Raw genomic sequence first — 25,822 nt, 5'->3', positions numbered from 1 at the left:
TCTCCGTTGACTGCAAGTCCTCCCCACCCCCCACTATAATCCACTCTACTCTGGCCTGAACTATGAGTGTGATGTGTGCGTGCGTGCACACTCTTGGAGTTTCTCCTTCTGCAGTCCTCTTCCCTCCATGGTTTATACTGAATACACTGACATGCACAAGTATCAGTGCTCAAGCTAGTGTGTTGCTATGATGGCTTTGGTTGTAGCTCCGCTATAGCCCACTCCCATCCAAATCAAATCAGCATCAGGTCTGGTTTGACTCAGGGGCTCAAATTACGTTATCAGGAGTCACCTTAGCTCTGCTTTCCATGTCAGTCTCTCTGTCTGGTCAGTTTCCTGCATGTAGTAGGCCTCACAGCTGCCCAAGGGAAGAGAGCTTCTCACTCATAAAAGTTCTGTTGCAAGTCCAGGAATGGGTTTGCTTGGGCCCAAGGGGTCACATGTCCAGCCTTGAATGGGTTACTGAAACAAAGGGATGAAATCCACTGATTGGCAAGATCTGAGTTATGTGCTCACCTTTTGATTTTGATATTATAGACAGTCAACATCTCCCCAAATCATATAGACTAGAAAAGGCTGAGGGGCAAGGTCTTCAAAGGAAAAAAGAGATATTATTGGCATAAGATGAGGAAATAGGGGCAGGAAAAATAGTCACAGATATCTACTGCCCCATCCAGGGATCTGAAGGGATAAGTTCACCCCACAACTGGTGGAAAACCCAAATCAAAACCCCTAAGAACCACACATAACACCAGGTGTCATGGAACCTGGAACAGAGAACCAAATGGAGGCAAGAGAGTAAAACCAAGCAAAGGCTTCCCTGCTGGGGCTGCTGGCCTGGGGGACTGGGGGATGGACAGAGGCACAGGTGCCCAGGCACTATGTCAGGAACCCAGACACTGGTAGGAAAAAGCAGGCAGGAACGCATAAGGATGAGAGCCTCTCAAGAAATTCTCCTGAGTGTCTATTAGAAATGTAACATCTTGAGCCCCACTCCAGACCTCTTACATGGGAATCTGAATTTTGACCCGATCCCCAGTTGATTCACGTGCACTGCTGGTCTATATTAGACTCATCTTGTATCTCTTAGCCCTCACATGCAGGGGTGGTAGGACCTATGTGAGGTCTTTATTTCAGACTTCCTGGAAGACAGTGTGGTAATGTGTATGAAGGAACCCTAAAAATTTTCATGCTGTTTGAGGGAGCCAGTATTTCTACTTCTGAGACTGTTGTTAATAAAATCACAAGAGACAGAGACAAAAAGAATACTATGCACTATAATATAGTGCATATAAAAAATACTATGCACTATAAATAATACTGTGGTATTATTTATACTCAGAAACTACTACATATTCACAAATAGGAAAGGGCAAAGTCAAGTATGACACATTAAATATTGACCATTATGTTACCATTTGAAATATTGCTTTAAAAGAAATTTTCAAGGAATATAGTGATAAACCAGACAGACGGTGCCTGGCCTCTTGGAACCAACATTCTACTGGGGAAAACAGATGATAAGTAAATGGACAAATGAAAGAATTTCAGACTGTGATGAGTACACTGAAGGAAGAATGGGATAATGTGGTAGAGAGTCCTGGGTGGGTTTGGAGGACTATTTAAATAGGGCCATTAGGGAAAGCTTGCCCCAAGAGCTGAGATTTAAAGTGAAATCTAAAAGATGAGAGGGAGCCAGCTAAATAAACATGTTGGAAAAGATCTTCCAAGAAGAAGGAATAGGAATCACCAGGGTGCTGGAGCTGGGGAGCTTGGCTGTCTGAGGGATATAATGGAAGATGTGCAGCTGGAGTGGGGTAAGCCAGGAGGAAGCTGGATGCTGAGGAAGCTGGAGGAGGGAGCAGCCCAAATTCTTCTGGCCTCATAGGCTGGGGATGGAGTGTGTCTTTTGTTCTTAGAGCATAGTGTTATGACAGTATATAGAGAAGCGAAGTGATATCAGTAAGACAGCAGAATAGTAGGTCCTGGCCCTTATCTCCACAATAGAAACACTGATTTGGTGATCATCTACAGACAAAAATGGCTTTGTGAGAGCTCTGGAGTTCAGTTGAAGACACTGGGACCCTAGTGGACCACAAAGTCCAAGATCAACCATATTGAAAAGGGAAAAAAATGTCTTTGCTTGCACCACCCCTCCCTAAGACCAACAAAACTCAGAGACAAGAGAGATTCCCCCAGCCCATGACTTCTCCCACAGGAAAAAATAATAAATGAGGGTCCAGCTTCGTGGCCTTTGAGGGCAATATCCAAAAGTCCTGCTTATCTTGACACACCACAACATTGAGGAAATTGGTATGGTTGAATCATCTGAGAGCAGCTAAGAACAAGGAACAGGGTAGAGGCTCATAGCAATTAGTTATGTATATATCGCCAAACCACAGTCCCTCACAGATAGTGCTCCACATACTCCCACAAGTGGCATGCAGATCTCAACAGCCAGGGAGGATCTCAGCAACCAACTTTACAGGATTGAGAGAAGGTGCACAACTCCAAGACTGCTCCCTGAGGAGGGAGGAAGTGGAATTTGTACCCTTTGTCCTGGCATATTGATGCACTACTCTATGGAAAGGGGGTGAATGACTCTTGGCACTCAACATGGCTGTGTAGGGTAGGGAAAGGCATAAAATCCTAAGACATAACTTTCAGAAGGGAGGGAAGGAATACTTCTGAAATACTTCTGAAATACTTCTGAAATGAAAGGAATATTCTGAAATACTGATACTTGCATATCAGGGCACTGCCCTAGGGAAAAGGAACAGGTAACTCTGTACCTGGCATGGCTCTGTGCAATTGAGAAAAGACACAAAATCCTAAGATTACTTCCCCGCGATGGATTGGAGTGGACATATCCATAGAAAAGAGTTGAGAGATCTCTAGAATCTCTAGACAGGCTGACTAGTGAAGGTCTTTTCCTCTCGGAGCCAGGCCAGAAACCCTGGAAGGAACGACTGCTTCTTCAAATTTGCGGACACCAACACAGGCTATAAGGATCACAAAGAATCAGGGAAACATGACATCAACAAAGGAAGAAAACAAGGTTCCAGTAACTGTAACTGACTCCAAAGAAAGGAAATCTAGGGGCAACTGAGTGGCTCAGTTGGTTAAGCATCTGCCTTCAGCTCAGGTCATAATCTCAGGATCCTGGGATTAAATCAGGCTCCCTGCTCAGCAGGGAGTCTGCTTTTCCTTCTGCCACTCCTTCCTCCTGATGTGCACACGCTCTCTCTTTCTCTCTCCCTCCCTCCCTCTCTCAAAGAAATAAATAAAATCTTTTTTAAAAAGGAAATGGAGATCCATAAGTTGCCTTACAAAAACTTAGAAATCATGATCTTAAAGAAGCTCATTGCACTATGAGAGAATACAGACAACTAAAAAAGCAGAGAAACAATCAATATCAAAATGAGTTCAACAAACAGAAACAAAAAAGAGCCCAAACACAAATTCTAGAGCCCATACAATGCCTGAACTGAAAAATTCAGCAGAGAGCCTTAGTAGTAGACTTGATCAAGCAGAATAAAGAATCATTGAACTTGAAGACAGGATATTTGAAATTGTCTACTTAGAGAAGCAAATGAAAGATAAACAAAAAAGAGTTAACAAAGCCTATGGGACTTCTGGGAAACCACCAAAAAAACCAATTTAACATAATGGGAGTTCCAGAGGGAGAAGAGAAAGTGAAGGGGGCAGAAAGCTTATTTAAACAAATAACAGCTGAAAACTGCCCAAATCTATTGAGAGTAATGGATATCCAGATTCATGAAGTCCAAAAGATACAAAGTAGGTTGAATCTAAGAAGGTCTATACTGAAGCATATTAAAATTGTCAAAAGTCAAAGGGAAAAATTTGAAAACAGCAAGAGAAAAGCAACTTGTTATAAATAAGAGAACTCCATTAAGATTTTCAACAAAATTTTTAGCAGGAAACTTGATGGCTAGCAGAGAGTGGAATAATATATTAAAAATGCTGAAAGAAAAAAATCCACCAACCAAGAATACTGTACCTGGCAAAACTATCCTTTAAAAATGGAGGAGAGGTCCCAAACAAACAAAAATTGAGGGAATTTGTTAGCACTAGACCTGTCGTATAAGAAGCATTAAGGGGAGTTTGTCAACTTGAAATGAAAGGACACTAAGCAGCAACACAAAATATATGAAAGTATAGATCTTACTAGTACAGGTGAATAAATAGACAAAGAACAATATGATACTGTAATGACTGTACATAAATCACTTTTAACCCAAGTATAAAAGTTAAAAGAAAAGAGTTTTAAGGATAACTATAACTACAGAAGTTTGTTAATGGGTGCACAATATAAAATATACAAATTGTGATTTCAATAACATAAAATGTTGAGTGGGATAAAAGTGTAGAGTTTTTGTATGTGATTGAAATTAAGTTGTCATCAACTTAAATGGAGTGTTATAACTATAAGATGTTTTATGTAAGCCTCATGGTAGCCACAAAGAAATACTTAAAGAGGATACACGAAAGAAAAAAGAGAAAGGAACCAAAGTATTTAATACCAACAAATCATCAAATCTCTAAGGTAGATAGCAAAAGAGTAAGAGAGGAGCAAAAGAACTACAAAAGAGACAGAAAATGATTAACAAAATACCAAAAGTAAGTCCTTACCTATCAGTTATTAAGTGTAAGTTTAAGTGGATTAAACTCTCCAGTCAAAGGGCATAGAAAGACTGACTAGATAAAAAATATAGGTTCCAACTATATGCTGTGTACAAGAGACTCACTTTAGCTTTAAGGACACACAGGGGCTGAAAGTGAAGGGCTAGGAAAAAGATACTCCATGGTAATCAGAAGAGAGCAGGGGGTTCTATACTTTATGAGATAAAATAGACAAAGTGAAGAACTGCTATAAGAGATAGAGAAGGTCATTATATAGTGATAACAGAATTAGTTCAAGAGAAAGATGTAACAATTATAAATATATATGCACCCAACATCAGAGTTCCTAAACATATAAAGCAAACACTGACAGATCTGAAGGGAGAAATAGATAGGCATACAATAATCGTGGGAGACTTCAATATTCAACTTTCAGTAATGGACAGAAAATCCAAACAGAAGATCAATAAGGAAATCACAGATTTGAACAACACTATAAACCATATGTACCTAACAGACATATATAGAACACCCAACAGCAGAAGAACACACATTCTCCTCAAGCATAATACAGAAAATTCTCCAGGATAAATCACATGATAAGTCACAAAACAAGTCTTAACAAATTTAACAAAATGAAAATCATCCCAGGTATCTTTTCTGATCGCCAATGGAATGAAACTAGAAATCAGTGACAGAGGAAAAAGGGAAAATTCACAAATACATGTAAGTTAAACAACATGTTCTTGAATAATCATTGGATCAAAGAAGAAACTAAAAGGGAAATTAGAAGATATTTCAGGACAAATGAAAATGAAAATATAGCATCCCAAAACTACAGGCTGACTTTGACTATATAAAAGGATAGAGAACAAAGCCTTGAGATAAACATGCAAAAATATTATAGCCATTACCTCCAGGTGGTGGAATTACAGCTGATTTTTTGTTTTTCTTATGCTTTACTATATTTCCTCCATGTGAGAAAAAACAATAGAGGTGATTTCAGAATTTGAATTTGGACGAGTCACAGTGATTAGTTGCAGACAACAGAATCCACTCTTTCTGGTTTGAGCAGAGTGGGATTTATTCCTAAAATGGAGATTCCAGGACTACCAGGGGAATAAGCACCATGGTGCTAATGCACCATGACCAGGGACAACATAGTCTGGGTAATCACCTAACCCTGCCTGAGACTGTTGCCATGGAAACACCACTGCCTGTGATGCTCAGGCCCAGACACTAGAGCTTGCTGCTGCTGTGGGAGAACCAGACCTTTCCATTCCCTGCCAACCAGTCATCCCATATGCACTACTCCTGTAGCTCACTTCCACCTTCCACCCTCGGGCAGGCATCTGTCCAGAGCAGCTGAGACCACCTGCAGAACCCTAGCTGCAAGGGTGTGTGGGAAATGTCGATTTCAGCTTTTCCAGAGACTAACTAATGTACAGCAAGGAATGGAAGGAGGGGATTGATATGCATGTTTAATGAATCAGTCTTCAAGTTCCACTGAGAATCAAAACAAGAGCCACAAAAATGGTCATGCCCTTGACCTTCTGAAACCCACATGAAAGCTCAATCATGCAATTGTGTTGTCATAAGGACAGCAGAAGGCTTTCTCTTAGTCCAGAGAGCACTGGTCACTAGAGGTCCTAGCCATAGCCTCCTCAGCACACACTGGCCTGACTTCTCACTGCCAGCACCTCACTGCCTGGGGCCTTGCCTTGCTGCTAGAGATCCCTTGGCCACTTGTGCAGCAGGCTGAAGTGTGGAGACTTAGCAGCCCTGGGAGACTTCAGCCAGTACCCCAGCTGCCTTGCCTCTTGGCTGGGAGGGCTCTGCATTGGCCCCCAGAGCTTCCTGGTGGACCGGGTCCCTGTTGTCCACAATGGTGGGCTCCCACAGTGGTGGGCTCCTGCATGGTGAGTGGCTTGAAAACAGCCATGACTAGCTGCCTTCTCTTCCTTTTCTCACTTCCCTACCCCTTGCCTTCACCTCCCAAATAAACTCCATGCACCAGAATCCTTATCTCCAGGCAAACTAAGGCATTGTGGCCTAAGCATGCGCAAATGTAGAGCCTCCTGCTGGCTCCCGGTGTTGGTTTAACAGGTGTGAGGCTGCATCTGTGACCTTGCATCTGTTTATGCCAATCTGGAAAGTCATCCTGTTCCTGGTTCTCACCCTCTTTGGCAGGGAACCAGAGGGCTCCAGTGTGCTCCCAGCCACCTGCTACCTCACCCACACTGACGCCGTGACCATGCATGCACAGACAGGCATCACCCTCCCCAGAGTTCTCCCCAGCCCCTCTCTGCCCCTTCTCCCTATATCATTTATTACTCCTGCCCTAAGACCATGATGATGTGCCATGAGGTTCAAATAGGAACCTGGGGTTCTAAACGTGCCATCCTTGGTTTAAGAGATAACTGCTGTGTGCTGCTGTTAGTGTGTGAGTTTGCAGCCAGCTCCATCACGGGTTCACACAACAAACATCCCGCCACCTCCTTCAGCCAGGTGGGTACCAGGCCCTGTGCTGGGCTCTGGGAAACGTGGATGCATCATCTACTAGATAATCATCTTTCCCTCCTGCACGTCAGTTCTGCCCACGAGCAACTGCCCAGCAGCCTAGTGGCAGGGAGTGTGCATTCTCAAATTTCACCTGCAGTCACGTGGTGAGAAAAGCAGCTTATTAGTCAACCGCTCTGTGTCATGCATGCGCCTTGTCTCCTTACAGCATTCTTGGGGGCTGTTATCATCCCCAATCCATAGATGAAGAAACTGAGACTCAGAGTTTGAGTGACATTCTGAGGTCACTTGACAACTGTAAGGGGCGGTGCTGGGGCCAGGACCGGGAAGGTCTGGCTCAGGATCTGTTCTCATTCCCTGGTACGTCCTGTCTTCTCGGACAAAGGACATTCCAGAACGATGGGCTCCTGTGTCCCTGCAACTCAGCCATTTACCCAGGAGCTTCTATATCATCTTAGCACTGGAGACTCTGCAGTGAACCTAGCAAGTCCTTGGTCCTCATGGAGCTTCCCCTTATTGAGGAAGACAGACACAGTAAAGAGGCTCGATTCAAATGGAACTGAGTGAAGGCTACCCAGCCGGGTGATGCAAGGGAGGAGGGTCTTTATTATGTGTAACAAATGACCCCCAACACTTAGCAGCTTACAGAAGCAACCATTTCTTGTCTTGGCATATGTGGGTCAGGAGCCCAGGAGCAGCGCAAGCTGGGTGGTTCTGACTCAGGGGCTCTGAGATTGCCAGCCAGGCATTGGCTGGGGCTGCACCGGCGAGGGGCTGGGAAATGTACCCGAAAGCTCACTCGTGCGGCTGGTGGCAGACGCATCAGGTCCTCACCAAGTGGGTCTCTCCACAGCTGCTCACAGGACAGGGCAGCTGGCTTTCCCCAAGGTGAGAGGTCGAGATGGAGATTAAGAGTGAGACACACACACAGATGCACACACACACGTGCACCTGCACACACACACATGTGCCCATGTACTCATACCCATGCACATGTGCACATGCTTGCACACACACACACACACTGCTTGCTTTCTTCTCTATCATGGCTCTGATAAAATGAAAAACTAGGCTAGGGAAGCCTAGCCGAGTTTGCAGAAGGCGGCCAAAACAAAACAAGTGCCTCTCCTGCTGCTCCCAGGGATAGCCTGCGCTCACTCTTCTGTGGCTTGCTTTGTGCTTCAGGCTCCCTGAGGACAAATCTGGAGAGTCTTCCAGCTAGCAGAGGGCTCATCTGCACCTTGTTGCATTCCCTGGTCGGGGAAGCATCACACATTTCTGTTGGCTATTCTGGTCTTCCCTCACCTGCCAGCAAAGGGAGCAGTGGTCTGTGTTGCAATGTACTAATGTCCACTTAGAATTGCTGGGCAGGGAGTCCACAGTCCTTCTAGAACAAGGGGTTTACATTCAAGCATTTGGAACATATTGGCTGGGAAATATGTGCTTTTCATTTTATTTGTTACCAGCAAGTGCTGAAGGGAGGTTGGGCTACCAGGGGAGCCCACCTGTGACAACAGGTTTGGAGGTTTGAGGAACAAAGTAAGGACTCTGTCCCCGCTTTTAAAATAATAGATCACTCTGTTGAACAGTTGTTCATGTTTTCCATTTTAAAATGGTGACTTATACGCACAGAGGACCTATAGAATGTGTATACTCATACATATGTACGTGTGTGTACAGTTTAAAGATTCATTAGGGGGCTACTTGGTGGCTCAGTGGTTGGGAGTCTGCCTTCAGCCCAGGGCATGATCCCAAGATCCTGGGATCAGTCCCACATCAGGTTCCCTGCAGGGAGCCTGCTTCTCCCTCTGCCTGTGTCTCTGCCTCTCTCCGTCTCTCATGAATAAATAAAATCTTAAAAAAAAAAAAAAAAGGTTCAGTAGGGCGTAGGCACCTGTATTCACTACCCAAGTCCAGCAGCCTGGAAACCATTTAATGTTCGTCTGACAGCAACTCCTCTCTGGGGTGTGACTGTTGCCCTGACTTTTCTGACAGTTGTGTCCCTGCTTGGCTTCATGGTGAGATGCTGAGTTTTGCCTGTTTTGCTTTAGTCAGGTGCATTGTGACATTTGCTTTCTTTGGCCGCCTAGGCCACTCACCCTGCTGCTGGAGACAGCTGGGGCTGGTGTGTTCCCCTGGCTGCTTGGTATCCTTTTTTTGTGTGGATGGGCCACATTCATCCATTTTCCTGCTGTGACACACAGGCCCAGTCCAGCTCTGGGAGCACCCTACCCAAGGGCTCTGTCGTGTGTTTCACTGGTGTTTGTACCTGGCAGTGGGTCAGGGTGTGCTCTTCCCTTCCTGGGTAACACCATCTTTTCCATAATGGAGCACTTATGTGTGCCAGGCTGTGGGCTGTGATAAGCTGGGGAAGTGGGGAGTAGTATTAATTTGAACCATTATCCAAAGAAATCTAAGCTGCAGACTGGCACCTGCTCTGGGGGAGGGGCAAGCTGCCTGAGAGGCCTGAACAGGAGGGAAGCCTAGCCGAGTTTGCAGAAGGTGGCCAGAGATGCCCCTGAGTAAGGGACACAGTGGTGGAAAGTGACCAATGGTCAGGGGGGTGCAGGTAGGAGGAAGAGTGTGTGCAAAGGCCCTGAGGCCAGAGAGGGTGAAGCTCCTGCTGCCATGGCACCATGTGCCTCAGACTGGAAAGCTTGCACGATGGACGTTGATTTTCTCACAGTTCTGGAGGCCAGCAGGCCCAGGCCGACGTCTGGAAGGGCTGGTTTCTGCTGAGGCCTCTCTTCCTGGCTTGCAGCAGGCCGCCTTCTCATGGTGCCATCATGGAGTGGAGAGCGAGTGAGCTTGGGTATCTCTTCCTCTTCTGGTCAGATCAGGGCCCCACCACTTCCCACCTCTCCTCACAGGCCCCTCTCCAAGCACAGCCACACTCGGCGGGGGGTGGGGGCGTGGGGGGTTGGAGGGCTGCGGCTATAACATATGAATATGGGGGACATAAAGATTCAATCCATAGCAGGGGTGAGGGAGATTTGAAGGACTAGAACATTCCTGGTGCAAGAGGTGAGGCAGCATTTGAGTTTCCACAAACCTTCCCCAAACTTAATGATCTGCAACAGCGAACTTCATTTCTTTACTCAGGAGTTCACGGTTTGGGCAGGACTTGGGGGTGCAGCTCCTCTGGGCTGGGTGTATATCAGATGAGGCTTTGCTACTGTGGCTGACAGCTGGGGGCTCTGCTGGGGCTGATGGCTGGGAGCCCCCTCCTTCTCCTCCTCCCCTCCGCTTCCTCCTCCTCCTCTCCCTCCTCCTCCTTCCTCTCCTCCTCCTCCTCCTTCTCCTCCTCCTCCTCTGTGTGGCAGCATGGGCTTCCTCTAAGCATGGCAGTTGGTTTCTAAGAGCAAGAAAGCCAAAGTTGCCAGTCCTTCAAAGGTTAGGGCTAAAGATGGCAGGGTGCTACTTCTGCCATCAGGAAGTCACAGAATCCAGGCACAGCCACTGGCCACTCACATCACAAACCTTGTCTTTTTGTTTTTTTAATAAAAATGGTATATATTTAAGGTGAACCATGTGTTTCGTTGTACATATACATAGTAAAACAATTACTACAGGCAAGCTAATTAACGTGTTTCTCTCCTCACATAATTCTTTGTTTTTTATGGTGCTAGCACCTGAAATCTATTCTTGGCAAATTTCTAGTACACCACACAGCGTTATTAACTGTAGTCACCATGCTGTACATTAGATCTCCAGACTTGCTCATCCTACAAAATCTGAAAACCTGCACCCTCTGCCCAACATCTGCCCATTTCTGGACACCTACTCCCCTCACCTCCCCACCCCTGATGAGCACACAGACCTATCTTCTCTCAGCCGTGTGCTGTGTAAATGCTGCCACCACTTGGGTTTGGCATCACTTCCTAGGCCACATATCCTCTTGCCCTTGGAGCACATGCTGGTCTGCTCTTTCCTCAAGGCAGCACAACCCCAAATAGTGAGGATACAGGGCTAGGGCACATCAAAGCTGTGAGAGTTCGAGCCAGTTGTCCCAAATGCCACCGTCTGGAGCTGGTGCGTTGGTGACCAGCACACCGGGGCTTCATGACTGGAGCTGTGTGTGTGAGTGTGTTTGTGTGAGTGTGTGTGAGTGTGTGTGTGTGTGTGTGTGTGTGTGTGTGTGTGTGTGTGTGTTCCTAGAGTGAGGTCCAGGGCTTTGGATCAGATTCTCTGATGTGTGTCTCACCCAGAGAAGTGTGCCAAGATCATGATAACAGACTTGATTTGAATCCATCTCTGTAGCATGGATGTGAGAGGTGGTAGTTGACCTGGCCTCTCCGAACCCACCTCAGAGAAGCCACAGTTTATCATGGGCCCCAGTCATCACCTGCCACCTAGCAGGAGTCTGGGAACACAGTCACCCAATTCACTTACTCTTCTGTTTTATTTCTTCAACTTATGGAAAACTTCAAACATGCACAAAAGTAGGCAAAACAGTGTAAGATCCCCCCCACACCCCATATACCCAAAGTCAACAATTATCAGCCCACTGCTAATCTTATCTATTCCCCTACCTTCTCCATTTCATATTATATTTTTCCAACTTTTTAATAAAACAGCACATATACTGAAAGTGTTCATGTCCTAAGTGTGTGGCAGGGTGGGTGTTCACACCTGGGCCCCCGGTAGAGTGTTTGGTACCCAATTCCAACATGTGTGCAGAGGGGGGGAGTTCCCACACCACTGAGCCATTCTCCAACACCAGCTGTGTGTCCTACAATTGAACTCAATTCTGATGCTCTCTACCTGGAGATAGCCTCAGATCCCACAGGTCAAGTGCTCAGTCCTACAAGGCTGCCCACCTCCCCCTACCAACACACTTCAGACACCAGTCACAAGCTTAGCTTGTTACCTGTGCTCCTGACCAACTGGCTATAAATCAGAGGTTCCTGTGACTTCCCCTTGGGTTCAATTAATTTGTTGGAGTGGCTCACAGAACTCAGGAAACCAGTTTACTCATTAAAATACTGACTTATTCTGAAAGGATATAACTCAGGAACAGCCAAGTAGGGGCGATGCAAGGGGCAAGGGGCACAGAGCTTCCATACCCTCTGGGAGTGCCACTCTCCCTGAATCTCTGTGTTCATGAACTGGAAGCTCTATGAACTTCCTTCATAGAGTTTTTATGGAAGCTTCATTACATAGACCTGATTGATTAAATCATGGCTGTTGGTGATTGATTCAGCCTCCAGCCTTTTCTTCCCTCCCTGAAGGTCAAAGGGAGGAGCTGAAAGTTCCAACCCTTTATTCCAGGTTGTTTCCCCTGGCAACCAGCCCCCATCCTTACCCGCTTTTCAAAGTCACTTCATTCACCTGAACCTAGTTATGGTAGAAACAAGATACTCATTTCACTGTAAATGGCTCTTGAATGATTTCAGGCACTGAGAACAAGAGACCAAATATTAGAACAAAAGATGTTCCCATTGCTGTCATTGCTCAGGAAACTCCAACAGTTTGGGGGTGGCTCAGTTGGTTGAGCATCTGACTTTTGATTTCAACTCAGGTTATGATCTCAGGGTCATGGGCTCGAGCCCCACGGTAGGCTCCATGCTCAGCAGGCAATCTGGGTGAGTCTCTTTCCCCTCTCTCTCAAATAAATAAATCTTTTTAAGAAAGAAAGGAAGAGAAAAAGAGAAAGAAAGAAGATTCTAAGAGTTTGGGGTGCTCTGAGCCAGGAACTGTGGACAAAGGTCAAGTATATATGAGAAAAAAAACATTTTGGTAATTTTGCACCTGGGTAACCAGCGCCTGGATCAGGAGGCAAACAGCTGCAAGCAGGTGCATGAACAGCACCTGCAAGCCCCCAGGTGCTTCGGTCACCCGTCCAAGGAACCTCCATCCTGACCTCCAACAGGACAGATGGGGTCTGGTTTGCCTGTGTACTTACACAGCCCCTGGGGGGCCTCAGTCCGTCTCCCACACAGGGAGGACCATGCTGGGCCTGCCAGGTTGCTGTGAAATCAGTAGCATGGGTCAGGTCCCAGCCCTGGGCTTGGCACCTTGTAAGGACTGAGTAAGGGGTGTCTCTCATCATCATCCTCATCATTGGCCTTATTTCTACTTCTGCACTGGCTGAGCCGGGCAGTGGCCCGTGGTTAGAGCTGGAGACAGCTCTAGAGACAGCAGTTAGAGTTGGAGACAGCTGGAACCTTCCAGACAGCCGACAACTGCTGGTGTTTAAGATCTTTTGTGGCATCCTGGAGAAACTTCTCTGCACCAGGTCATCAGTTAGCTTGAAAGACAACGTGGTTACATAAAATCTGTAACAGACACAACAGACATAGGGAAAGGGCACGGGGTGTTCTTCTAAGATCAGCAAGGCTGGCCCCGTGGGAGAAGCCACTGGGCTTCTGTGCTGATGGGGCCATGTCTCTAGTCTGTAAAATTACTGAAAAACGCAATTTGAAAAAAAAGAAGAAGATGATTTTGGGTTAAAGTGTGTTTTTATTTCTGTAGCTCACTGGCAGTAAAATCCAATTTGGGACGTCCAGGGATTAGATTCCTGAATGCTTGCTCTTAGCCCTTTGCTCCTTCAGACCCTGGGAGCCTGGCCGTGGTTTTAAGCCCTTAGCTGGGAGCATTTTAATCCCCAAGTCCCTTTCCCTGGGTTTACAGAGCGCGAAGTCACCGCTGTCAATGGATGCCGTGTATGGTGTATTTCAGCCTCTGTGAAAGTTCAAGTGTGCACGATACGATCTAATTGTCCAGTTCCTTGACATTCAGGCTTGTCTCCTTTGTAAAGTGGTGTAATTGATTTCTGGGTACTTGAAAATAGAGCTGGTAGTGGGGATATACGCTGGAAATACCAAGTAGAGGATGCAGTGAGGCCACTACACCATCCGCACTCACTTATTCCTCCCACTGCTGCCCCTCAGGCCCGGGGCCCAGAGTTCTGGAACCACAGGCTGCCCTCCGGGGTTGGGAAATGAGCCTAAAGCTTCCAGGAGGAGGTGGCTTTCAGGGCGGAGTTCCAGGTCAAAAGCCCAGCAGTGTGACCCCCTGGGGGCTGGGCGTGGGGGCAGTCTGCTGAGGCTAGAGAAGGGATCCCAGGGTAGCTGGAGACCTAACGGGTCCCCACATCTAGCATCCTCCTGCGGATCTCCCAGAGTGGGCTGTACTTGCATTGCATGCTAAAAGTGTGTTCTCTCTCTTTGCAGGTCTGAAGGAGAAAGCTCCCGGAGTGTCAGGTATGTGTGTCATCAGCCTCCCCTTGTGCCTCTGTGTCCTGGGAGTGGGGGCTTCAATGAAACCATGTGCTTCGATTTCTCTCTGAGGAGGTCTCACCAGGTCAGAGCCCTTCTCCCTTGCCGCCCCTGGCCCTGGCCTGCCACCCCAGGACCTTGGCCATTCTCTGTCTGCTGGCTCGTTGTCCTCAAGCAAGAGTGCTGCTTTACTGTGCAGGCTTTCCTGATTCTAGAGTGACCTTCATGGGCGTCACCCGGCTTGGTGGTTGTTCTGTCCCCTTCAGGGCTGTGGTGGTGTCCGATTTACCTAGACTGTGACGTATCTAAGACCAGAAGCTTCTCTGCTCAGACAGCCCGAGACTAGACTGAGCCAGATGGGGCAAGTCTTTGGGATGTTTGGTGGAGGGGCGAGCTCCTACCAGCTTTGACCAAGGCAGTGTGTCTCCATGGTGCATGGAGCAGATGCTGCTTGCATTTGAGACCCTGCCTCTCCCCACCCCTACTAGTGGAGGGTCAGGGGTTGGCATGGAGTGAGGTCACAGCTGGGGATACTGACTGACTGGATCAAGGAGAGGGCTTAGTAGGAACCAGAACCCCAGGTTCTCAGCCCAGAGGGCTGGGGCCAGGCAGTTCTCAAAGCCTGAGTTGGGGAATCAAGAAGACCATGAGGGATAAGAAACAATGGGCTGGTGATAAGTGTGGAAGAAGGGGGAAAAAGCCAGAAGGCCCTTTAAGAGTCACAAGGATGGCCAGGCCCATTGGCAGCAGATGGGATTTCAGATTTCTGGATGGTTTGAAACACACTGTGACCAGGCTGGGGAGACAAGATGCTCATCCTGGGCCTGGATGGAGCTGGGAGTTTCAGGCTTGGGTGGGGTTCTATAGGCAGCCCAGGGAGAGAGAAATGCAGATGGATGATGGTGGCTGCATCCCCGGAAGGCTCCCGGAAGCAGCATGGGGAGCCCCCATTCTGTACCCATCACTTGGCTTTGGCTTAACCCAGGAGGCATGGATGGTGGTCCTAAGCCAGGGAGGCAGAGGGCAGTGGGAGGGCTGGGCCTAAAGACCCTCACTGGGGCAGGGTCCCAGCAGGAAGCAGAGGCACACTCAGGGAGGGGAGGATGCTGAATAGTGTCATACAAGGGCTGCCAATGGGGTGAGGGCTGCACTGAGAGACAGAGGATGGCCAAGACCAGGAGATGCTGGGGGAGGGGCAGCTGGGCATTCTGGAACGATAGCCCACTCTGAATATGTGCAGCTGTGCGAGCCAAGGGAGCCCTCAGTGGGCTGATGGGGAAGAGGCCCCAGGTATGCTGCTTTTCTGAGCAAAGCAAGGGGCAGGACTTTTCTTACATTTTGGGTAAGAAAAGTCAGATATAAGAACATGGTTTCTTGCTTATAACGTTTGCATAAGTAAACGAAGGCAGGAGATGCAAGCAGTACTCAGAATGGTCCCTTGGCAGGTAGGGAGCAGGGCGGGCAGGGACAGGGTGGCTGTGAGCCTCCTCAAAGCGTGTGCTGTGCTGTTGCTTGAGCTTGGAACCACACAAATGTATTACCTATCCAGAACGTTTGTTAAAAATAAAGAGCCGTCTGAGGAGAGGTTGGGTTGCCGAGAGGTAGTGAGCATCCCATCACCGGGGTATGCACTGACATTGGAAGGGGACTCATGGAGAACAGGAATGAGAAGCCCCTCAGCACCACTCTTCATTGCCTCTCCCTGCTCCGGGATCTGAGCTCCCCCCTCTGTTTGATACACTCACCCAGAATGTGTTAATGACACTTCACGAGATATCCTGAGACCAGTGGGCTTTCACTATACGTTCAGCCAAGTTCCTGATTGAATGGGTGCTGGGAGACGCGTGTGCAATGGGCGTTTGGCCCTAAAGAGAGCTGAAGTGCCCTGCCCACCCCCACCCGCCCCCTCAGGGCTGTGTGGTGGGCTGTCAGGAAACTGATTTAGGGGGCATCTGGGTGGCTCAGTGGTTGAACATCTGCCTTTGACTCAGAGTGTGATCCCGGGGTCCTGGGATCAAGTTCTGCATCGGGCTCCCCACAGGGAACCTGCATCTCCCTCTGCCTATGTCTCTGTCTCTCTCTGTGTGTCTCTCATGAGTAAGTAAATAAAATCTTTAAAAAAAAAAAAAAAGGAACCTGATTTGCAGGGCAGTTATTGGAACAGAGCCCTGAAGTAGGAGTATGATTCTCTGCTCTGGGGAAGGGCGGGAAAGACATTTCAGTGGGGAGGAACAGCATGTGCAAGGACCTACGTGGTGAGAATAAGGAATGGCTTGGGAATGGGAGGAGGGACTGTATGCAAATTGAAACATATGTTCACAGCTCGAGCCAAATGGTTCTCAGCAGGACACTTGGAGATGAGGAGCCGGGCAAGGAGGAGAACTGATAGGAGTCCAAGCAGAGGAAGCTGCATCTAAGTTTCTCTAAGGCTCAAGAACCCAACCCCGTAGAGACTTCTACTCTGCTGTGTAAACTCTTGGGAACAGGCCCAGAGACCTTTAGGACTCGTGGTAGAAGCCACTGCTAGGACTTTGAGATGCTGTTGTCAGGCCTTGATGGCATTTCTGTCCCAGGCCAGGCATGTGTTTTTTTCCCCGGGGAGCTGTCACCAGAGTGGTCAGGTCTCTGACACATGTCACACCCTCTGCTCAGCTCACTAGCACAGGGTGGGCACAGGGGCACAGGACAGGAAGCAAACCCATGGACAGTTCAGATCTGACCCACTCTCCATGTTTCAGCACTCCCCCCAGACACCTGCAAAATTTGTTTCCCAGGGAAAAGTGACCCTGATGTCCCCTCCTAAGGGGCCCCTGGTCTTCTGCTGAGTGTTCTCTCCCATGGGCCCACCAAGGGGGAGTGTTCTTTTTTTTTTCTTTTTTTAGATTTTATTTATTTATTCATGAGAGACACACAGAGAAAGGCAGAGACAGGCAGAGGGAGAAGCAGGCTCCCTGTGGGGAGCCAGATTCAGGACTTGATTCCAGGACCCCGGGGTCACAACCTGAGCTAAAGGCAGATGCTCAACCACTGAGCCACCCAGGTGCCTCCAAAGGGAGTGTTCTAAAACTCAAATCTGATCACAGTGACTGCCTCCTGTGCACCCCCCATCACTCCCCCCACCCTGCTTCACCCTCTGGGGAGCCCTGTTGCCCATCACCATAGCTGTGGCTCTTACTGAGGTCCCTGGGCCCAGCACCTCCCACCTATGCAGCCCAGTTTCCTGCTCCTGTCTCCCATGGACCTGCAGCCGCCTAATGAGCTACTCACTGATTCTAAATGCATCCATGGATTCCCTGCTTGCCTTCAGCTCATCTGTGGGATGAGTACTGTTTCCTCTGTCCCCTCCATTTGGCAGACCTGGGCCTTTCTCAGAACCCTCACTCTGATGCCTCCCTGAAGCTTTGAAGGGGTCGTGGCCTTCTCCCTGCTTGCACTCCTTGGCTTTTTGTGCTCATTTCTGATACCTGTGTTCTCTTTGATTTGTGTCCTAGGGACTTGAGCACTTAACCCCCACCCCCCCACAGGCAGAGTAAGGAACCTGGATGAGGCCCCCACCCCCATCAGTGTCCCCCAGCACAGAGCACAGGGCAGGCACCAACAGGCCATCGTGGACTCACTGGGAACCCTGGGCACAATGCCTTGTCCACAGCACTGGCACTAATTAATGTTTGCTTAATTGGCTTCAGAACTCATAAATATTTTCAGGCCATAAACTGGAAGGAAAAAAAAATTGGACCATCTACCCTGCTCAGTGGAGAACCCCTCTGCTCCCCTTGCTTTGTTGCCCTTTCCACAATAAACACCAAAAATCGTGGACAGAGGGGGCTATGTTTGACTCAGAGAGGCAGTGTCTGCATTTCATTATCCTGGCTTGGGTCTGGATGGACACCAGGAGCTGATCTGATGATCTTTGCTGAATGTTAAGAAAATGAATCCTGAGAGACCCTCCTTCCCCCACCCCCTACCCTGGGGTCCCTGCATGGCGAGGTTTTTTCTTTACCCTCCAAAGACATGAGCCACCACCTGCCTTTCTGGTGGGCTGTAGGAGCCTCGCGGAGCAGCAGAGAATGGGTCTGCCAGAAGAAGCCTGTTTGTGAATGCGTTCGTTCGCGCTACTTTTCCCTGAGGCGAAACATTTGCAAGATCAGATGTATTCATTTTCCACAAATGAAATGACTCAGTTTTGCCCATTTTGCAAACATAGGACTATGCTCCCTTGTTCCCAGGGAGCGTGTGTCTGTTTTCCAATCCCTTCCGAAGGAGGCTACAGACCTTTGAACCTTCTAATGATTTATTGGTTGGGGGATAGGTGGAAAAGAAAAGCTTTGCAGAGTTTGGCGTTTGAAAGAATGAATAGCTGCATGGAGGGCTCAGAGGGGGGTGCTGATACTGTATTTGAGGAGCAAGGACTTTGTGCAGCACAAAAGCATTATCTTTTTTTTCTCATCACCCCTTTGAAATGAACCCAGGCATGTTCGCTATTAGGAATAGGTACCATTTAATGAGTGTTCACTGTGGGTCAGGGCCTCACCTCAACTGTGCAAACAACCCCACCCCTTCAAGAGAAGGTGAGCCCCACTTTTTCAGCTCTGGGAAACTGAAGCAAAGAAATACTGATCAGCTCCCCATCCCTAGATAATACGGCTTTTGAATGCAGACCCAAGACCTCAAACGCAGAGCCTTTCCAGGTCAAAATGGCCTGTGGTGCATGTGGAACATACAGATTTCCAGGCCCTGCCCTTCTCCAGTCTGACTAGGAATATTCAGAGTGGGGCCTGGGACTCTGAATTGTAACCACTTCCTGTGTGAGTCTAAGAAGCGGCCTGAACACACAGCCTCCCTCTCAGCAGGCCAGTGTCCCGTGTCAGGCTGTGCCTGCCTCCCAAGTGTGAGCTGATGGATCCTCAGAAACACTGAACACAGCAGATCCCCTAGATCGCCTCCCCAGGAGGAATCCTGAAACATTGACTGTTATTTTCCAAAGGTTTCAACCAGCAAGATTCTCAAGACCCCAAGTGGCTGGTGAAACCTGAGGGCTGCTTGTCTGGGGAGCATGGGAGCCACTTCTGGAGAAGGCGGGCTCGGTTACAAATGTTGTCTTAATTGGAACAAAGACATATAAGTGAAAGCAATTAGTCAAAATTAATCCGTTTTTCTGTGCACATCTCCCATCACTCTGTGCCAAGGCAAGGCAGCCTCTGTAATGATCTGGGCCGTCCCCTCCACCCCCACCACCCCAAACCCAAAATGAGAACATGCAATTTATTGTGTGTGCAAGGAGGTATGAAAATTGCCAGAGGTGGCAGACGAAGCTGGGATGTTTGCGGGGCTGAGTAAACAGGATAGAGTTGTCATCTCCAGGATGGAATGGGAGCTGGCTCCACATCAGGGAGACAGGCCGGGGTCTCCTCCTGCAGCCCGGTCCACAGGCTGTGCGAAGGACTGAGCCAGTGGCCTCGGGAGGGGAGTAGGAATGTCTTAGCACCATGGATGGGAGTAGAGGCATTGGGGTCAGATGCTTCTGAATTAAATAAATCCTTTTATCTCCCTGTCCCTATCCTCTGTGTCACCACGGACCAGACACTGAACTCTCCAAACCTCAGAGTTGACACTCATTCAGTGGTCTTTATTGAGTACCTACTGTATGTATGAGCAAAGCCAAGTTCATCTGCCTGATGCGCAGAAAAGACCATCACTGAGACATCAAGTATGCAGCAAGGAGAGGGTTTATGTATTCCAAAGGCAGCCAAACGGGGAAATGGGAGTGCAAGTGTCAACACCTCCCAGCCTCCCAGCCCAGCAGAAGAGGAGCACCAAGGATACTTAGGGGCAAAGGAGAAAGGTCTAGTTCAAAGGTTGCAGTTGTGCCTTTTCATGCCATTAACCCTTTGGTTACCCGTTTCAGTCCCTGCTTGCCCTTTGATCGGTTCTCGTCCTGAGTGTACTGGGACGATGACCACTCTGGTTTCTTCCCGCTGCAGTGGGGTGAAGACTGGGGTAGAGGAATGGAAGCTTTCTGAACTTGTCTGAACTATTCTTTAGCTCCAAATTGTAAGCCAACCCTCTGCATTACCAGCACTTGGGTCAATAGTCCTTGTACTCTGTTCTATCTAGGGCCTTAGGGGAGGGTTGTTGTGACCAAGTAGCGTGTTGCACTCATAAGCTGATTTCTTTGGACCAGCTCCCCTAAGTGGTAATTTCAGATCCATCAGAAGCTCACTGGTCTGAGCAGGATCCATTTCGATGTTCACCCTCCTGATGGCGCAGGGAACCTGTACATTCTCATAATTCGGATGTGATGAATCGACAGCTGACTTCCCTGGGGTTTTCTGAGGGTGGCTAGCAGCACCTCAATGAGGTTGGAGCTGGTCCTCTGGGCACCTGCTCTTCAGGTCATTAGTGACATGTTTTGATGTCAGTGTAAGGGCACATGTGGGAGGTATGTCAACTGACTGGAAGCAAACTTATGTATCACGTGTACCCGATAGTATCCAAATTCCCTGATGTGAGCCCCTCCAGGAATTCCTAAGTGATGAAAAGAACATCGAAAGTCTTTATGTAACATCTCATGGGGTCTTTAACTCAAGCCTACTTCTAGCAGCTACTCTTACCCAAAGCAGGGCAGATGGCAAGGCTTTTTCCCCAGTTAAGTTGGTTTCTTGGCATATCTTTGCCAAAGTTCACTTTTTCTCTTTTTCTGGTCAATTGGGGTCTCCAGGAAGCATGGGATTTCCATTGAATGCCCAAGGCATTGGACACCATTCATGAGATTTTTCACCCCCTTGTCACTCTGAATTATTAGCAGCGGTCCAAACCTAGGAGTGATTTTGCTTACAGGTGTTTTGACAACCTCTGAGGCCTTCTCTGAACAGCATGGCAAAGTTTCAACACAACTTGGAAAGGTGTCTGCAAATATTAGCAAATCCCAAGAATTACCTGTTGTTTTTGCCATCCTGGTCAAGGCCTCCTGCCCATCTTCTCCAGGTGTGGTGCCTCTAAGCTGTATACCTTTTAGAACTAGTGGGGGGCCATCTTAGGATTGTTTCTAGCACAAGTGGCACATATTTGAACAGTTCTCTGAAGATTGGAACCCATAATATACTTCTGGATCCATGGAAGAATAGCATCTTTCCCATAATGTGTGCTTTGGTGAATATGGCTAATTATTTCTTACATAAGATGTTCTGGGATAAGGATTCATTATATATCCAGCCAGTATTAGTGCCAGCTTAGTGTCCAAATCCCCATTCCTTAGCTCCTCTATGGTCCTCCAAGGAACATTAGGGGTTGATATTTAGTTAAATCTGTGTTTGGTACTAAAGCCATCAGAGGGTTTGGGAGTCTTTGTATGGGCTGCCAGTGGGGTTCCCTTGGGCAGTCAGCCAATTTATGGCATCCTTAGCAGTGAACAATAGCTGATGGGCCACCCCTACATCCAGGTCTTTGTTATCTTTGATCTGTGAAACTGTTCTTGTTCTCATCCACGAACATGTCAAAGTCTGGGTTTTCTGATGGCAGATCGTCCATTCGGGATGGCTGCAGTAAGCTTGTTATCTGTGTGTCTCTGGTGATGTTTCTGAGTGGCCCTTAGAGCACAGGCACAAAGATGCTCTCCACATGTGCCATTGTGGCAGCTTTCCTCTGAAGCTTACCTTGGGTTGTTAGCCTCAGTTTGTAGGGTTTCAGGAAAAAGGTCAGTCTTAGTTTCAATGATTCAAGTCAGACAGTGGGAGGAAACTGGAAACTGTAGTTTGGAGAGTCATAGTCTGATATTCAGGGAAACCAGAAGAATTCAGGACCCGGTCCAGTTTTATAGGCAACCAACAAACACTCAAAGGCAGTTCATCAGAACTAGAATCCGACATTTACAAAATGTGTTATTGAAACAATTTCTCTCTCTAAAATCACCCTCATTTCCACCAAAGATAGCCAAATTAAGACTAATTCATTTGTAAAATAAGTCCAATTTTAACAAACTTGGCCTATTTACATAGGCGTAGCAACAATGGTGATTGGTCATATATATTTGGGTTTTTTTTTTTTAAATCTGCTTTGCTGGAACTTTTTTTTTAACACTTATTTTTAAAATGTATTTATTTAAGTAAGCTCTACGCCCAATATGGGGCTCAAACTCATGGCCCTGAGATCAAGAGTCACATGCTCTACCCACTGAGCCAGCCAGGCACCCATGCTGGAACTTTTCATAAGGAACATCAGATTGAAATCTTAACAGCCTTTTGAGGTTAAACAGCCAAGCCAGATACTTGCCATCAGGCTTTGCCTGCAATACCTGCAGATTTGGGTGACTTCCTCCCCTCTCAAAATCCCCAAAATATCTTGAGGTTCCTGCACCTGCCAGGAATTGACTTTTCTTATTCACTTGATAAAGCCCCTCGAAACTTTGTAAGCAAGGTAGCAAGTGATTTTTCCAAGAGGCTTCATTGGCTCCATAGAATCAACCTTAGTTCCTTAATGCTGTCTGGCCATCTCTGAGTCTGTGCATATCTTCCTCAACTATGACATTCCAGTCAAAGCCTTGGGAATATGATCAGTGTTCCCATTTGTGTCCTCTTACAGGGAGAATAGATTCTCATTGACCTTATGCAAACAAATACATTGCCATGAAAGTATAAGATATTCACTGAGGGTTTCTGATTTCTAGTGGTATCAGATAGAAATGTTTCATATCTGTTTAACAAAGAAATTTTTTTACCAAATTTCTGTTAGTCATAGGTAGACTTGAATCCAGAAGAGCAAACATTAGAGAACCAGCAGTGTTTCAAACAAGAGTCTGTTTGAATGCAGCTTCTCCATTAGTTTTGGAAATTCTTACTCAGTTTGACTTTATGATCTTAAAGAGATCAGAGACCTGTATTTGTCAATACAATGCAGCTGACAAGGAAATTCTGTGACACACAGTACTTCAATAATTAGTATAACAAACATTATACCAGGACATATCAAAACCTTAGGAATTTTGTAAAATTTCATAAAAACAGTTACAACATTCGCCCGAACAATCTAGCCTAAGAAGGTTTATTGTCACTTGTTTGACAATGCTTCCCATGTACTTAGATGTACCAAATGAACAAGCCTAATTAGACTTCATTTAGAAGTTGAATTTTTGGAAGTTTGCTAAATATCGGAAGATTTTTAAAGCACATGCCTAAATAGGATTACAGATCATTACAAAACATGATTCCTGACTCAGCCAAGGGGGCAAGAAGAGATTCTCAAGGTAATTGCAGGGGGTTACAGAGTTGTTAACAAACCGTAGCTCTCTTAACATTGAGCAGTCAACTTTCATAAGTAATCAAAGACCTAACAAAGACAAGACATAGAAACTCTGTTTTTCTAGACGGATTAAAGATAAAGAAAAACCTTTGTTCATAATTTAGACCAATAATCTAAGAAGGCTCCGTCATTGTAACAGAGAGAGAAACCCCAAATTCCAATCTTATACCAGCGTACTTAAATTAAAACTTATTCATTGCAAGATGCATTTTTAGAAATTTATGCAGTCCCTCCTCTTTCCTCGGTGTCATCTCCCACATTGATATATAGTGATTTTGACAAGGGCATCCAGGGCACCCCATAGGTCTTATTTCTTGTGATGGGCATTGGGATGTGCTGACCAGCATCTCCAGCAGGAGCGAAGGTCTCCCAGCTATAGGAATGCTGCCAACAGTCCTCAACTCTCAGATGCCATCAGGGATGGCCTGGACTGCAGACAGCTGCCTTGCCAAGGGCATGCCCTCTTCCCAGGTGGTCACATCCAAAGGTCATCCTGAAGATCCCAGCCCCTTTGACCTAACTTATGATGGTACTAGGGCAGCCCAACTTCTGGAACTCCCCAGAGAGTCACCTACAGCTTCTGTTGGTGTTGTATCACCACACAACTTCAGCTCAATCTTGTTCTCTTGCTCTTCCTTCACGTTCCCTGGTGTTGATTCCTCCCTAATAAACTCTTTCTACATGCCAATCTCCATAATTTCAGTCCCGACCATGCATAAAATTCTTTTCTAGAGATTCCCTTCTCACAAACATTCTACAACTTTCTTTTTTATATTCATTCAGAGTCTGTGCTGGGTTTTCCCTCTTTAAATAACCAGTCTCACTTTCCTTGCATATTAAGTTGTTTCCCTTATTTTTTCCCAGGAGTCTTGACATTTATTAAAATTATTTACATCTGTATATTTATTCTTAGATTGTCCATGTAGTTTCATAGGCATTAGACAAAGCTCTTAAGTTTTTTTTTTCTTTTCTGATGAATTTTGCAACAGAGATAATATGAACTTGCTTGACTTTCAGTAAACGCAGGTGGAATAAAACTTTTATACTTAATGTTGGCAATTCTAAAGGCATATCCATTTCAATTAAACAAACAACCTTAAATTAGCTTTAAAACCAAATATTTTGCACAATCACATGAACCTGGGAAACAATTTGGGTTAGTTTCTATCTTTCTGTGTTTTAGAATGCCCAATGCTCACAAGCACTTGCCTTTAAACTGACTAATTAGAGCACTTTTTCAAAGCAATTTTAACAATACCACCTGTAGAAAAGAAAATATCTCACATTTACAGCGTACATGGACACACCCCTCAAATACACAAGATGAAAACAAAAAGTTTGCAGGTTCAGCAGGTCTCAGAGTCAGTAAAAATACTGCCAATGAGCCACTGTATACCTGCCTGGTCCTTCAATGAAGAAACACAGCAGCCTGACAGGGACCACGAGACAGAGCAGAAGGATAAAATGCCCGGCAGGGTCCCACCCAGCCTGGAGTCCAGGATCACCCCCCCCCAGCCCAGCCTCCCAGCAGAGCCCTGGGACCTCCTCCACCCCCAGCACCAGCAGCAGTAGTGAGGACCCAGAGGGAAAACTGGCCCCAGAGTGCATCCTCGGAGAGACTCTCCACCACCACTACCACCACCTCCACCATCATGGCCACCAGAGCACCTGGCAGCCTGATGAAATGACCCCAGCACCTCTGTCTGGCCACAGCCAGGGCCAACAGGGTACACTGGAAAGGTTCTTCGATGTTATTCTAAGGCATCTTTGTTTTAGACCTAAGAACCAATATAGAAATAAAATCAAGCCACTTTTCTCCCCCATGGCCAGGCAGGGACCAAATGAAAGACTGTGGAGCCATTGAGCCACCATCCCAGCATTTTAAATGGAAGGAAAGTTGCTGAGCTCCAGGGGAAGCCTGGCAACATGGTACAGGAGATGGGCCAGGGGCTGAGCCCAAACAGCCACAGATAGGAGTGATGTAAGAAGTGCAGGAGTATTGCAGGGCGGAAATGCAGAGATTGGTCTGTTACCTTTCTGCACAAAAATTGCCCAACGTTTTCAGGAGGGCCAAGGGAACATATGGTCCTGTGGCCTGTGTGAATTATGACCAAGAGTTCACAACAGGGTAATAAAGCCCCGTG

At 47.0% G+C, this 25,822-nt stretch overlaps 1 protein-coding gene across 1 annotated transcript in view; it reads left to right on the top strand.

Moving 5' to 3' along the window:
• IQSEC1 (IQ motif and Sec7 domain ArfGEF 1) overlaps positions 1-25,822 on the top strand; it is a 376,008-nt gene that overhangs the window by 109,186 nt on the left and 241,000 nt on the right. Inside the window, exon 2 of the mRNA XM_055342623.1 lies at positions 14,340-14,369. Within this exon, the coding sequence (XP_055198598.1) occupies positions 14,340-14,369 (30 nt within the window). The remainder of the gene's footprint in view (positions 1-14,339; positions 14,370-25,822) is intronic.

The sequence above is a fragment of the Nyctereutes procyonoides genome, unplaced genomic scaffold (genome assembly GCF_905146905.1).
Source record: "Nyctereutes procyonoides isolate TBG_1078 unplaced genomic scaffold, NYPRO_anot_genome, whole genome shotgun sequence".
Taxonomy (NCBI): domain Eukaryota; kingdom Metazoa; phylum Chordata; class Mammalia; order Carnivora; family Canidae; genus Nyctereutes; species Nyctereutes procyonoides.
The sequence above is the reverse complement of the archived record's forward strand: the minus strand, read 5'-3'. Positions and strand labels throughout refer to the sequence as shown.